This window comes from Urocitellus parryii, chromosome X, assembly GCF_045843805.1.
Source record: "Urocitellus parryii isolate mUroPar1 chromosome X, mUroPar1.hap1, whole genome shotgun sequence".
Taxonomy (NCBI): Eukaryota; Metazoa; Chordata; class Mammalia; order Rodentia; family Sciuridae; genus Urocitellus; species Urocitellus parryii.
Window position 1 is genome coordinate 31,338,439 of NC_135547.1, and position 15,444 is coordinate 31,353,882.

The 15,444-nt window shown below is 40.3% G+C and overlaps 1 protein-coding gene and 1 non-coding gene across 2 annotated transcripts in view; both read left to right on the plus strand.

The window, feature by feature from the left end:
• The first annotated feature begins 7,949 nt into the window (after positions 1-7,949).
• Kiaa1210 (KIAA1210 ortholog) overlaps positions 7,950-15,444 on the plus strand; it is a 42,228-nt gene continuing 34,733 nt past the window's right edge. Inside the window, exons 1-2 of the mRNA XM_026409056.1 lie at positions 7,950-8,010; positions 13,993-14,161. Of these exons, the coding sequence (XP_026264841.1) occupies positions 7,950-8,010; positions 13,993-14,161 (230 nt within the window). The remainder of the gene's footprint in view (positions 8,011-13,992; positions 14,162-15,444) is intronic.
• On the plus strand, positions 9,140-9,271 carry LOC113196973 (small nucleolar RNA SNORA61). The gene has a single exon (XR_003302634.1). It is a non-coding gene; the product is annotated as a small nucleolar RNA SNORA61 (small nucleolar RNA).

Genomic DNA, 15,444 nt, shown 5'->3' on the forward strand with positions numbered 1-15,444 from the left:
AAAGAAGGAAGAAAAGGAGGAGCAGAAGGAGGAAGAGATGGAGGAAAAGGTGCTACTGATGTGGTGGTTGCAGTTGCTTCTCTGGGATGAGGACTTTGAGCTGTTTTTCTTTTGTTTCCAGAGAATATCTCTTATTAAATACCCATTTGCTTGCACTATATAGAGGTCTAACTTTATTCCTATTTTTTTTTAGTTGTATATGGACACAATATCTTTGTTTATTTGTTTTTATGTGGTGCAGAGGATCGAACTCAGTGCCTCGCACGTAGTAGGCGAGCCTACCACTGAGCTACAACCACAGCCCCTATAGATGGGAGCTCACCTCCTGAAATGAGACAAGACTATTTCTCTGAACTGATTTATTCTCAGGACTAAGAGACTGATTCAATAAGATATGAGATACTGTGTGTGCTCCAATTTGCTGTTTTCTGCTTATTACAATCTATGTTTCTTCTGCCTTTGCCAACCTGTTATAAAATTCCTAACTCAAACATCTCCATAGCTATGGATCCTACTTTAACATATGAAAGTTTCTGAAAATAAAGTTTCAATGGAAAGGACTATGGGAGACCAGAATATGATCATCAAATATGAAGGTTTTGTGTGATGAAGATAATAAAAAGAAGCAGAGCCAGGATTGTGATGAATTCCTGTAATCCCAGCAGCCCTGGGAAGCTGAGGCAGTAGGATCACGAGTTCAAAGCCAGGTTCAGAAACTTAGTGAGGCCCTAAGCAACTCAGTGAGAACCTATCTCTAAATAAAATCCAAAAAAGGGCTGGGGATGTGGCTCAGTGGTTAAGCACCCCTGGGTTCAATTCCTAGTACCAAAACAAACACACAAAAGGCAGATCAGGAAAGTTCTCTGCCCTCCTTCTACTTGCCTAAAAGCAGGACTTAGACTTACAAAGAGAAATGGTATCCCATCTCTCCTTCAACCAGGAGAACATAGGTTAATCACCGAAGACAGCCTTAGACCCTCATCAACTTGAGATGAGACCAGATGAATTTATTGTAACAAGCTTTGCTAACTTTTATCTGCCATTTATTTGACCCCCCCCCCTCAAGTTACTGCCCTAGAGACCTATACTCCTTGAGGTCACTCACAACTGCTTTCAGGGACATAATCAAACAGAAACTGAAAGCTAACTACTTGGCCTTGAGCCTACTGAGAGGGCTGCTGTTCTTGCTGAGAAAATGCCAATCATGCCTACTCCCTCACAAAGCCTTGATTTTTGCATGGAAATAGTTGTATCTTGAATGGAACTTGATATGAAAACCCTACCCAACCAAATGAACTCTGTAAAACAGTGGGGTCACTGTTCACAATGGTTATTGGTGGGTTCCTGGAGTGGAACTTCTAGAGCTCATTGTGTACTCTGAAGAACAGCTCTCCTTGTTATAGTGTCCAAGGGCTGCATTTCAAGGTCTGGCTGAACCTCTGGTGCCCTCCTGCCAACCTCATGCAAGGAAAAGAGGAAAGAGGTATGATCATAGACTCCTCTCCACTAGAGGTTAGCTGAGTCAACAATTAGTGGTTATATAAGCCCTCTTTTGGTATTTTCATTCCAGGAGGATCCCAGATTCCTCAATAAATTGGTGTCCTGACATCAGACCCTTCCTGTAGAGCTAGCTGAGTAGTTTCAAGGAAAAAGATAATTGCCTCCACTTATTATCAACTCCAGGGCTCTTCATCTGCTGCTTGGCAGATGCACCCCTTGTTAAAGGCATGGAGTATAATCATAGTTTGAAATGGATTTAAGACATTCTTTTGAGGGCAGGAAAATCTATCTCAGACAAGGTGAGCCTTTTCAGGGCTTTTCACATGTTCTAACGTGTTGGCAGGGTCTCATCTGTCCAGCTGACAACTCACCTAAAAGTATGGCAACATATATTCTTCATAAAGAAGTGTTTGTAGTAGCTCAGGAGGCTGAGGCAGGAGGATCCCTAATTCAAAGCCAGCCTAAGAAATTTAGAAAATCCCTAAGCATTTTAGAGGGACCCTGTTTCAACATAAAAATGGGGAGCTGGGAGGTGGCTCCTTGGTTAAGTGTTCCTGGGTTCAATCCCTGGTACCCTGCATCAAAAAAGAATTTTGTAATAGGGTAAAAACGACCCATCATGGAGTACACAGTTCCATATTGCAGCTTACATAACTCCAAAGCTACCCCACTTTTGGCTTCTTTCTTAATTACAGCTGGGACTTGTAGGACTCTTAGTTTTCTCTTGCTGTATAACAAGTGATAAAGGATTTAGTTTCTTGCAATAACACAAATTTATTATCTCAGCTTCCACCAGTCAAGAGTCTAGGTGTGATTTAACTGGGTCCTCTGCTCAGGGTCTCATCAGACTGCAGTCAGTATGTCAGCCAGGGCTGAAGTCTTATCTGAGGTTCAAGGTCATCTTCCAAACTAGTTATTGGCAGAATTCCTTCTTTTCAAAATTAGACTGAAGCACCAAGGTCCTTGGTATCTTGGTGGCAGTTCAACTGAGGGTTACTCTCAGCTACTAGTGGCTGCCTGCCAGGTGGCTCTCCACAACCTGACAGTTTGTCCCTTCAAGGCCAAGAAGACAGCATGGGCTTCGGGGTTAAATCTCTTTGACCCATAGATCCCTTTTAAAGGGCTCACTTGATTAGGTTAGGTCCACCCACATTCATGCCTACTAGGGGTGAAAATCTTGGAGGCTAACCTAAAATTCCATATACCACCAACTGTATGAAAATCGTTTCATTCTATTAGATTGTTAAAAAAAACAAAACACAAGGACAGCTGCTTTCTATTAGTACTCTCCATTCTAGGAAGGCAGCAGAGCTGTCAAGCACAGTCTTCTGAATCCTTTAACCTAAACCAGGATGTGGTTAAACAATTTCAATAACCTTGGAAGACTTGGAAGACAGGCCTGTTTCCCTCTTTCTCCCCCTTTTTAAAAACTTCTAGAGCTCTTGTCCAGTTATCAAGTGAGACAGCTAAAAAGGAAAGAGCAACTTTGGAACCTGAGCATTTGGGGTTGGCCTAGATAAGCATTTAATTTTTTTTTTAGTTGTAGATGGACACAAAGCATTTATTTGGTGATTTATTTTTATGTAGTGCTGAAGGTTGAACCCAGTGCCTTACACATGCGAGGTAAGAGCTCTACCACTGAGCCACAATCCCAGCCCTAGAGAAGCATTATTTTAAAAATATTTTTTAGTTATTAATGGGCCTTTATTTTATAAATTTATTTATTTATATGCAGCGCTGAGGATTGAACCCAGTGCTTCACACATGCTAGGCAAGCGCTCTACCACTGAGCCGCAACCTCAGGCCAAGAAGCAGTTTAATTGTGACTTGATATGCAATTTATATCTCTGCTGGAACAGTCTTCCTGATTATTATTATTACATGACTGCTTATGCTCCTTGGAAGTGGCTGTGAAGGTCTCTCATCATGTACTGAAGGAAGAAAAAACTTGTATATCTTCTTTCCTTACTTGTGTAACCAGCTTTTTCATAGGATTTCATGCAAAGAAGCCTTTTACTTAAAGTGTGTCCCCATATGTTCAAACAAGGGGATCACTTTTTTCCCTGCCTCCTATTTGCTACACTAATACTCTTCCCTACTTGCTCCCGTATTCATCCTTTCACTAATACATGCAATGAGCACTTTCTATGTGCTTAGTATCATGCTAGGTACTGGTGATACTCAGATAAGCAAAATGTGGTCCCTGTCCTCAAAGTGACATCAGTTATGGCAAAAGTATGGGCAGAATGACAATTGTCAATAATACAAGTAATAATAAATGTTGTCAAGGATGTGGGGAAAGGGGAAACTCATACATTTGCTGGTGGGACTGCAAGTTGGTGCAACCACTATGGACAGCAGTATGAAGATTCCTCAGAAAACTTGGAATGGGACCACCATTTGACCCAGCTATCCCACTGCTTGGTTTATACCTGAAGGACTTAAAATCAGCAGTCTACAGTGACACACCCACATCCATGTTTATAGCAGTTCAATTTACAATAGCTAAGCTATGGAACCAACCTAGGTACTCTTCAGCAGATGACTGGATAGAGAAAATGTGGATATATACACAATGGAATAATACTCAGCCTTAAAGAAGAATGAAATTATGGCATTTGCCAGTAAATGGATGGAACTGGAGACTATCATGCTAAGTGAAATAAGCCAATCCCAAAAGAACAAAAGCTGAATGTTCTCCCTGACACAACAAGGGAGGCTAGGGAGGGGAAGTGTAGAAGTTCATTGGATTGACAAAGGAGAATGAAGGGAATGGAGGGGATGGGAATTCAAAAGACAGTAGAGAATCAGACATAACCTTCCTATGTTCATATGTGAATACATGACCAGTATAACTCCATGTCATATTCAACCACAAGAATAGAATCTTAATTAGGATGAGTTATACTCTATGTATGTATAATATGCCAAAATACACTCTACTGTCATGTATATCTAAAAAGAACGAAAAGATTACACACCAAAAAAAAAAAAAAAAAAAGAAAAAAAAAAACCTCATAAGACAAGAAGCATAGTATCAACAATAAAAGAACCCACAAGAAAGGGGAAAAAAAGCCCGGAGCAGAAGTGGCAACATTTGATCCGGGTCTTAAAGAATGTGTATGACTACAAGGATGTTGGATTAAAAGGATGGTGTTCCAGGCTAAGTGGAAAGCCTGTATAGATCACGGAGAAAGAAGAACGTGCTATGTTTATGAATGACCGATGATTCTGATTTTGGGTGACCAGACCATGACAATGTGAGTGAAGGTGGGCTGCTGGGAGACCGGAGGGCTTCAGGGAACACAAGATTATAGTGGGCCTAAAGTTTTTGCTGGATATCATAAATAGAAATATGGATGAGTCAGGCCCAAGGCCATAATTAATGAGTACTGGTATAATTAAGGAACAACTTTTTTAAAATTCATGTTAGCCACAATGAGAATCATAAGAGAAATACACGCCTTTATGAGGAAATACTTGGGAAGTGTGTTAGCTTTATGTCACTGTTATAATATACCGGAGAAAGATCAACTTAAGGGAGGAAAGATTTATTTTGGCTCAGTTTCAGAGGTTTCAGTCTGTGGTCATTTGGTCTGGTTACTTTTAGGCCTGTGTTGAGGTAGCACATCATGGTTGAAGCATATACTAGAGGAAAGCTGCTGAGTTCATGGTGAACAGGAAGCAAAGAGAAAATTTGCTTTTATAACAAAGCCCTTTCCCATCAAACCCACTGAGCTATGAATCCGTCAATGGATCAGTCTACAATGAGATCAGAGCCTGAATGATACAATCACCTTCCAAAGACTCTACTGCTGGACATAACTGCATTGGGGACCAAACCTTAAGCACATATGACTTTGGAGGACTGTCTAGTTCCAAACCATATCAGGAAGCAAGGTTCTATTTAGTAAGGTCAGCCTGAGAACAAAAAGAAAGAACTTCTGTCAGGGATGGTGGCTGTTAAGTAGGAAGAGAAACCCCTTTCTCTTCTGTGAGTGTCCTGGCCTAGAATGAAGATCCACACCCAGGGTTCATATGGCTGGGACTCCCGGGAATATGCTCTATGCATCAAGGATTAGAAGGACCCAAGAATGTTCTGCACAGGCAAATCACCCAGGGAGGGGTGAGGCCCACCTGGCTGGAGAAGAGGGCAGGTTCTGCTAAATTGAGAACAAGGGAGTTTCTCCACCAGAATGAGTCCTTCTCTGTCTCCACTAGCATGCCTCTATTTCTATTGCTGACTACAGAAGCAGCTCTTAGATTTCTTCCCTTTCTTTTATTGAATTTATGCACTCATCCAACAAATATTTATAGAGTCTGCTATTCCCCTCACATTGTATGTCAAATCCTCCAGTAAATCCTGTGACTTCCATTCTAGGTGATGGAAGAATCAGTGGTGAATGGAATAGACAAATCTCCTGACTTCATGGTGTGTATATTCTAGTAACATAAACAGATGAGAAACTAGAAAATAAGTTATTAATATGGGATATAATTACGCTGGGGTTGTGGCTCAAGTGGTAGAATGCTCACCTAGCATGTGTGAGGCACTGGGTTCAATCCTCACCACCATATAAAAATAAAATAAAGATATTGTATCCACCTAAAACTAAAAAAATAAATATTTAAAAAATGTGGGATATAATTTCAGGTAGTGAGAAGTGTTGTGAAGATATTGATAAAGGACAATGGGATGGAGAAATGGGGGTGCTCTAACTAGGATGATGATGGAAGTGCTCACCAAGGGGAGTAATACTGAATGTGTGAATGCTACATATACCTGTCTTGGGAAAGAGCCCTCCAGGCAAGGGAGCAGCTAATGTAAAGATCCTGAGATTTATAACTCAAAGAACAAATAAAAAATAAAATAGATCCTGAGATTGAAAGAGTCTTGGTATATTGGAGCCCAGGGACAAGGTAGGAGAGTAGCAGGCTTGGTGGGTCAGTGGGGAAATGGACATAGAGCCAGATCACATAAGACCCATGGTAAGAGGCTGGGATTTTACTCTGAGCTTAATGACAAGTCACTGACTGGGAAAGGAGGAGTTTGAGTAAGGGGTTCATGCAAATGATGTGGCAGCTTAGTATGAAAAGAAGGATTTAAAATACATCATTAATGTAGAAATAACATATTGGTTATATTGGACTAAATAAAATATATTATTAAATGTGATCCCACCTGATTATTATTAACATTACTTTTAAAAATGTGGTCACTAGAAAATTTAAAATTACATATATGGCTTGTAATTATGCTAATGTTGACATTGCTATTTAATGTGACTGGTCTAGGAAATGATTGTAAATGACAGAGAAGGCCAAGGACAGAGCCTTGATGATACAACATTTCAAAGTCAGGGAGAGGCTCAAGATTCAGAAAAGGAGACTGAGAAGGAACAACCAATAAGGTAAGCAGAAAATTGGGGGAGTGTGATGTTCCAAAAGGCAAGTGATAAAATTATTCAAAAAAGGAGGAGTGCCCAAAAGAAAAGTCAGAAGCTTCCAGAAGGTGAGGCAACTGCTGAATTTAACAAGAGCAGTTTTAGTGGTGGGTTTTGGAAGCAGTTGGCTTTGGAAGCCTGGTTGGATGGAGAGTTATCAAGAGCATAGAAAGTAAGGACCTAATACAGTGAGTATGGATAACTCTTTTGTTGAGTTTTGCTTTAAAAAGAAGCAGACAGCTGTTGTGGTAATAGGAAGAGAGATTGAAATCACAGGGAGATTGGTGTGTTTTGTTGGGGGAGAGACAGTTCCACATGTCCCAGCTGAGGGGATGATGGTGGTGTTATCCTTAGGGCCTTTAGGATTTGGTTGGAGAAATAAGGCAAACATGCCAGAAAGAATTTCAGACCATCTAAACTCGAGGTTAGATTGAATGGTTCTCTTAGTGCTCTAGGGGTTTGGATGCTGTCACAATGCCCTCTTTGTTTTGCCTTTTGTCTTCCAGAGTTTTCTCTTTAGTGGTTATTTTCTTTTCTTCTAACACCAAACGTGGTGGGTTAAGAGCAAGGTCAGCCTAGTATGACCTGGTGTTTGGGTTACAGGCTCCTTTTCTATGGGCTTCCATAAAACTCAGAGATAGTTTATTTTCCCAACATCTAAAAAGTCTTCCTTAGTGACAGGAAGTAGGGATGCTGCCATGTTTATTACAATGGCCAGGAAAATCGTAGGGATTTTTAATCTGTCACCCCCAAAAGCCCCATCACCCTAACCCTAAATAAGACATTTCCTATGTCTATGTATTTGTCAATTCTGGACATTTCATATTAACAGAATCATTGAATTTTTAAGAGTCCAATTCTCCCTAATGGTGATTCTACTTGTACATTTTTTGAATAGTTTCAGAATCTAACTGAAGCATAAGGGGTAGGGTGAAACAACAGCAGATCCTGGATATCAAACAATGATCTTTCTCTTGCTCTGTATTTTCTTTTAGTGATCCTAGTATGGCTGAGTCACTAACTGATGTTCCTAGCTGTACAGAAATTGTGGAGACCAGCGATGAGGGTAAGTCACTCAATAAAATCGTGATAACTAAAACTAGATTTACTGTGTTCAGCTCCTAGGAAAAAGAACCAAGTTGTAAAGCTCCTAGGAAAAAGAACCAAGTTGTAAGAAAATAAGTTCATATGAAATTTCTAATAACAATAGACTGACTTCATATATACTTTTCAGTTTTCTAACCTTTTCTCTGTCATCTCCAACTCTGATGGTCTGTCGGTGTGTCTGCAATCTTCTTTGGAAAAAAAAATCAGAATAGCCCATGACTTGACAGGTTCAACTGAGGTTTTATGGTAGATAGTAATCCATGTTTAACAAATGGAGGAATTTGGGATTTTAGGAGTAAAGGGTGATAGGAACAAAAGATCCCACCTCACACTTCTGTTAAATAAGATTCAATTTACAAAAAAATTCTCTTTTACAAAACTTAGCAGATATATATTCATTGTCTAAATTGTGGTTCCTTCTCTGAGTGACAGGTGTCATAAACGGAGTAGTAGAAAAGGATATAAAAGTGACAAATAGTGATAAGATTTTGCTATACACACAATAGAGAAAGACACAAAATGAGACATTGCTTTTAGAGTCAGAACTGAATTTAACAGTGGATTGGTTATTCTTCAGGTTGTTTTTTCTTTTTGCTGAGTTTTCTTTAGTTGTATATGGTGCAGAAGACTTTGTCAAGAAGGACAGAGAGATTGGAACCACCTTGTGACTTCCTGGAGGTCTGACTTCACTTAATATGTGGGTCAAGGGATGCTGAGGATGGTCACCGATCCTTAAATGCAAGACTTGTGTCTTCTTCATCTCTTTGATACTGCTGCTTAGTTTTAAGTCTCAGAGAGAGTGATCAGGCACTCCAAAACATTTAATAAGTGAATGGATGAGTAAATGAATGAAAGGTCTCCTGACCAAGGCAGATCCAACTACCAAGCCAATGGATCTATCGTTGAGCTAGACAAATGCCTACAGAAAAAGGTGAGTGTACATTAAGGAAATGCCTTTTCTCTGTTCTCAAGATTCTTTCAAGATAAAAGATTTAGGTATATTTTTAGAACTAGTCAGTGCTGGCGAGAGAATAAGATGGCTACTAGGAGGTTAAAGGGGAGAAAGGTTAGTAAGACATGTTTTCTTTAACCTCTCGTTCCCTTTCTTATCAGCTCTGAACACTGGTCTTGGTGTTTGCAAAAGAAGGACAAATCATACTGAAGTTGACCTCAAAGTTTTGCAGTTTGGTACATAGTATGTGAGCTAATTTCAAGCAGGGTAAAAGATGTTTTCTTTTCAGGTAGCAATGGTTGTTCCATTTTTAAAGCTAAATTCAACCTAGATGGGCTGCCTACATGTATAGTGGATAAGCAAATATATAACTAAAAAGCAACAATTTCTTCTTTGGATTTAGCTGTGATTTCTTTGGGTTATTTTCTGGCATGTAACATGCTGTAGGCTTTCACGGGTGATAATACTGAAAGCTATTTGCTGTTTGGGAATACACAGTCCTTGGGCTTAGACAGAGAAGTCAATGGCTTTGTTATAGAAGAAGTCCAGATAACTGCCAGCTCTCAGTTTTCAGTTCACTGACCATGACTGCTATTCTTTTTGGCAGCATAAGTTGCCCAGTATATAGGTGGCCTATGTAAACATTGCTGAATACAAATATGGGTTTTGATTCCTACCTGCTGTCTAGGCCTATCTATCCTTTGTACTTTTATTAATTTTTGAAAGGCAGACTTTACAGGGCTCAACTTCTGGTAGTATAAGGGCAACACTTTAAAAAGAAAGCTTGAAATGCTTAATTATGGGTGCTGGGGCTGGGGCTCAGCCGTAGAACGCTTGCCTTGCCCATGGTAAAGCACTGGGTTCGATCCTCAGCACCACATAAAAATAAATAAACAACAACAACAAAAAAGAAATGCATTTGAATATATGTCAACCATGTTGAATTCCATCAGGGTTTCAAAAGCAGCATAGTACTGGGTGTGGTGGCACACTCCTATAATCCCAGTTGTTCAGGAGGCTGAGGCAGGAGGATTGCAAGTTTGAGGCCAGCCTTAGCAACTTAGTGAGGCTCTGAGCAACTAGAGAGACCATGTCTCAAAATAAAAAATAAAAAGGGCTGGGAATGTGGTTCAATGGTTAAGCACCCCTGGGTTCAATCTCCAGTACCCTGCTCCCCACCAAAAAAAAAAAAAACAACAAAAAAACAACAACAAAAAAAAAAAAACATAGCATGTGGATTGTTCCCAGATTTGCATCTCATTTCCAGAGCTGAGACCAGAGCTCATCTCCGTACCTGGAGACCTATTGAAGTCAGGATTACTGGGGTGTTTTAATCAAAAGCAAACTGAAGAGGCTGGGGATATAGGTTTGTGGTAGAGTGCTTGCCTAGCATGTGTGAGGCCCTGGGTGTGATCCCCAGTACTGGGAGAAAAGAAGTAAAAAAAAAACAAAAAACAAAAAACAAAAAACAAAAAAAAAACAGAATGAAGATTTAGACTCCTGCAGCTGACATATTATGCCTGGCCACGGCAACAGGTTGTCCACTAAGGATGTGATCTCACTGCTGTGGATCAACAAGCTGCTAATCCACCATGTTTGGCAGTTACCTTCTCTCTGTGTTGCCCAACTCCATGCTTAAAAAAGCTATGTGACTTCCATACTATATGAAATGGAAGCATTCTTTTCTTCTAGGGCCATGATTGAAAAGACACACCTTGCTTAAGCTGTTTTGAATCCTTGTGGGAAATAAGTTCTTTTTTCCTTATCAACAAAGAATGAAAATTTGGGAGAAAATTGGAATATATGTATGTTCAATTTTAGTACATGCTACAGTCACAAGTCACAAGTCATTTTCTTAATTCAGAACCATAAAAATCTTAGTGCATAGTTTTGTCTGTTTGTACAATGATCATGTTTGGTAAATTTGGTTTCACAGCCTGAAGAGGTAATTGGAAATGCTTTATTCAGCTATTCAGTGATTATAGATTGTGGAGCTACTGGCTATTGATTCTCCTTTCTTTGTCTTTGCTGATTTATGAGAAGCAGGTTTGCAACTCCAAATTCTCTAGCTTTGCCCTCCTCTCTTCCATTCTGGGGGTTTAAAGCAAGAGAGACAATAGTCACTGTGTTTCCAAACCTAGTGAATGTTCAGACCATTCTTTATACTATGTTCTGAGCATAAAGGTTCGGAGGCCTGGAGGATACCCACTTGTTAAGAATCAATAAATCTTGTTCCTTCGGTTTGGAAAATGGCAATATCTCCCAAGGTTAAAATGTAGCATGCTGCTTTCTGTTTGTGAGAGACCTTCTGCCCAACTCATCCTCCTTGGGTGGGAATTACTTACCAGTGTGTTGGAGGTGGTTCAGGCTGGCTTGGGAGATGGGGCCCATCTCCTTCCCAAATGTCATGTTGGTAGCTTCAAGTTGGTCATAGTGGATGTGTATTTGCACCACATCAATAGGCAAATAATAGGTATCAAGGAATTTTCCCAGAGAGTTTGTTGTGAAGTATTTTCTAACATCAAACTGTGAAATTGTCATTGTATTAATGAGAATTTTACAAAAATCCTCACAATTCCATAGGTTTTAGAAACCATTTGGAGGTGAGGAGATTAAGACAGAAGGCGCAAGAGCAAAATAGAGATGATTTTGAACCAGCCTACTCTATGCTGTTTGTGAGGTTAAAGGTCATTTTAAATATACCCAGATGTGGGGACAGTAACTAAGATATAGGGACCATATCTTATTCCTTTGTCATTGACACCCAGAGCAGAGTAAGTGTTTGACCTTAATAAATATTTTTGAATAGATGAATGAATTAATGGACAGACTAGAGAGTATTCAGATGAAAAACTCATTGTGATAACAGTCAAGTTTTATTTGTCTAGAGAAAAGAGGCATGAATTGTACAGATTTAATGGCATCCTTGAAGGTTAGGAAACTGACTTTTTCTTTCCCCTGGTACTGGGGATTGGACCCAGGGGTACTCTACCACTGAGCTACATCCCTAGTCCTTTTTATTTATTTATTTATTTGAGATAGGATCTTGTTAAATTGCTGAGGCTGGCCACATACTTGAAATCCTCTGGCCTCAGCCTCCTGAGTCACTTGGATTACAAGTATGAGCCACCATGCCCAGCTTAGAAACCTTTCTAATAGGAGTAATTAATATATAAATAGGTCATAGCATTTCAGAGCTAGAAGGAACCCTAGGTAGCATTTCCAAAATTGCATTTTGCCAGATATTCTGCTTATGTGCATTTGGGAGACCATATTGTTGCCCAGTTTCTTCATTAAACATAGAAACATTTTTTAATTTAATTTTATTTTTTCTCCACTTTTATTGGTGCATTAATTTGTACACAATGGTGGGATTTGTTGTAATATATTAGTACATGCACACAACATAACAATATAATTTGGCCAATATCTCTCCCAAGCGCTTTCCTCCTTCCTCCCATCCTCCCATCCCCTGGTACCTTTCTTCTATTCAACTGACCTCCCTTTTCTACACATTAGCATTTTGAAGTTTCAGCAAAGTCTTATTGGAAAGCAATGAACTTTGTCTAATTCAACATTTCCCAGATTGCCTGGTTGGCAGATCCCCTTTTCACATAACAAAATTTTAGAGCATACCTCTGAACACACTTCGGGAGATGCTGAGCCAGTGTGTTTTCCTGAGTCCCACAGGGATTGAGTGACTTACCCAGAGTAAAGTCACAGAGCCTACTGATATCAGATTGAAGCCTAGGATTCCAGATTTCAGATTCTTGGGTGGTACTTTCCATTATACCATCACACTTTTCAAAATGGCAGCTGTATTGAAAATTCCCTAGTACAGACCTCTCACCACCACTGCAGCACTGCTATGCTGGTGAGGCCTTCCAGAGACCAGACTGCTGAATATTGAAATGAGACACCTGAGTTGGTAAATCATTGCACTGAGAGAAATAACAGCTAATTCTTTCCCTCTGAAGAATGTAGGTTGAGTCCCCTCCCCTTCTTCTCTTCTGCTGATATAGATATGTACATGTGTTTATTAGGAAATTAAAGAAAGCCCAAACAGAGAGAGCCTTAGGGACATTTAAAGCTCACATTTCTCACTGTTGCCCTGGTACTTATTATAGATGGAGCAAACGTTCATTTATCTGCAAATGCAAAGGGCAACAATTGTGTAGATAAATCCAAACCAAGTAGCAATAGTTAAACAACATGCATAGCAGTACACACGCTCACACATACACATGCATACACACACACACATACAAACACACTTTGAAAAGCCCTTTGTTACCTGAGTTTGACATAGCTTTTGCACAGGCAGCTTCTTCACCTGGAAAACCCTTTCTTCTTTCCTATTCCCAGCCCTCTCTCTTGCTCATAAACTCCTTCCTCAAGGAAGTGTTCATTCACCATACCAACCAATGGCACTCACACTTTAGGTCTGCATTTTTTCAGCACACGGTCTGGGTGGTATCAGCTCCTGCTTAGATTTTTTAGGGTTTGAAAGTGGTTTTCACATGTGTGAACTTGGCTCTTCCACTGGATTGCAGTCACTCCAGCTACCAGTGTGGTATCTGGGAGGTGCCAAGTGCTTCCATTGGCTCAATCATCACTTCACGCAAACGAAATTCTTAGGAAAAGAAAGAGGTGTGTGTGCATTCACTACTGTGTGTGCTGTTCAACTATTGCTGATTGGTTTGGATTTATCAGTGTGCATATTAATTAATGGTTGAAATTGAGAAGCAAGTGAATACCTTGTTTGACTTCAACAGAGGCTGCATAAAGCTATGGTTTGGGTTGCTTCTTTTGCCAGCATCTCAAATACTTGGTTACTGAGTTTCCAAGAGAGGTAAAAACCAAAAGAGAGGTGCAGTGGGCCCTGGGGGTGAGATCCACAGTGTTTGTTTCAGTTTTGAAGGCTCTGTCTCCTTTCCTACCTTTCCTTCCTCTATCACACTCTGCCTCACTTTCATTTCTCATTTTCAGGAAAAAAGAAATCCAAATTTAAAGCCTTCAGGAGCTTTTTTGGCAAGAAAAAGAAAAAAGACCCTGATGACCTACAGGGAGGGAGACTCTTAAAGCCATCTTTGTCCAACAGCAATATTAACACCTCTTCTCTGAAGCAAGTTGATGGTGACCAACCTGGTGAACCTAGGTAAGCTCAGGTAGGGGTGGGCAAAGGGACTGGGTTGGGATAAGGGCAAACAGCTATGTCTAGACCCTCCTTTGGCAAATTACCAATGGATATTTGGTCTCATGGACTCTTGGCCTCCACGGTGCTAGGGGTTGGGCTTGCAGCCATTGCCAAGGCAGCTGTGTCCAGCGCCTCTTTTTTGTGCACACATTTGTTGTCTGAGTCGTCTGGGTTAAGCATCCCAGTGGGTTAGAACATGATCAACGCACACTCCATTCCTCAGGAGCATTGGGTTAGAGGGTACAGACAGATCCAGAAACCCTTCCTGTACTAGCTAGAATAGCTCGAGATGTGGGGCCTACAGCTAATGAGGAACTAGAGGCCTATTTTGTACCATAAGTGTGGCCTACGTCATTCAGAAGGTTTAGTCTGGTTTGCGTGCCTGGACTGTAAGCTGAAAATCTAGTCAAGGGGAGCCAGATCTCAAAATGAATGATTAAAATCCCAGATATTAAAACCATGGAGTTGGAGGGGGTGGGACTTGAGCATAAAAATCCTTGCATTGCCATAAAAGTATATAAGCAAGCAAGCAAGCCCAATCCCATGCTCCCTCCACCCTAGTAGCCTAACTTGTCACAAAGGGTATATGTGGAAGACTTTAAGCTACCACTGCCATTTCTATTCAGTTTTTTAAAAAATCTGCAGTGCCCTAATTTTAATATCTTATTGTGCTTTTTTATCTGGGCATTTAGTGCCCCCAGCTGTCCCTGGATCCATTGAATCTTTTTCTATGAAGCTCTCTTGGGACTGTTCTCCTGGCCTTAAACTGCAGAATTCCTGGACTCCTGACAGAACTTACCAGTGCTGCCATTCATGTTCTCAAGGCTTTGCTTGATGGCAGTGAGACAGCTAGCTACCATGTTATGCTGCTCTTAATCCCTCCTTCCAACACTTCTGTGACATAATGGCCTGATAACATATATGGCTTCATAAGAAAGACCTTAAAGAGTGCATTAAGAGTAAGGACTTTGTGGTAGCCTTGCCATGCAAGAGATGGTTTTGGATACAGAGGCTTCTTCCATATCTCATAAGTAATGACATTATAGACCATTGCTTTATAGACCATAACTATAAGTAAGACGTAACACTGGCCTTGCTAAATACCAGAGAGTGAGGAGGAAGGGGTGTCCAGGTTTACTTTCATTGTCTCTGAAAATTCATTGGACTGTCTCTACCAAAGTTCTACAATCTCCCCTTCTTACTTGCAATTTCTGCTTCAAAATGATCCATTTACTCTGATGTAT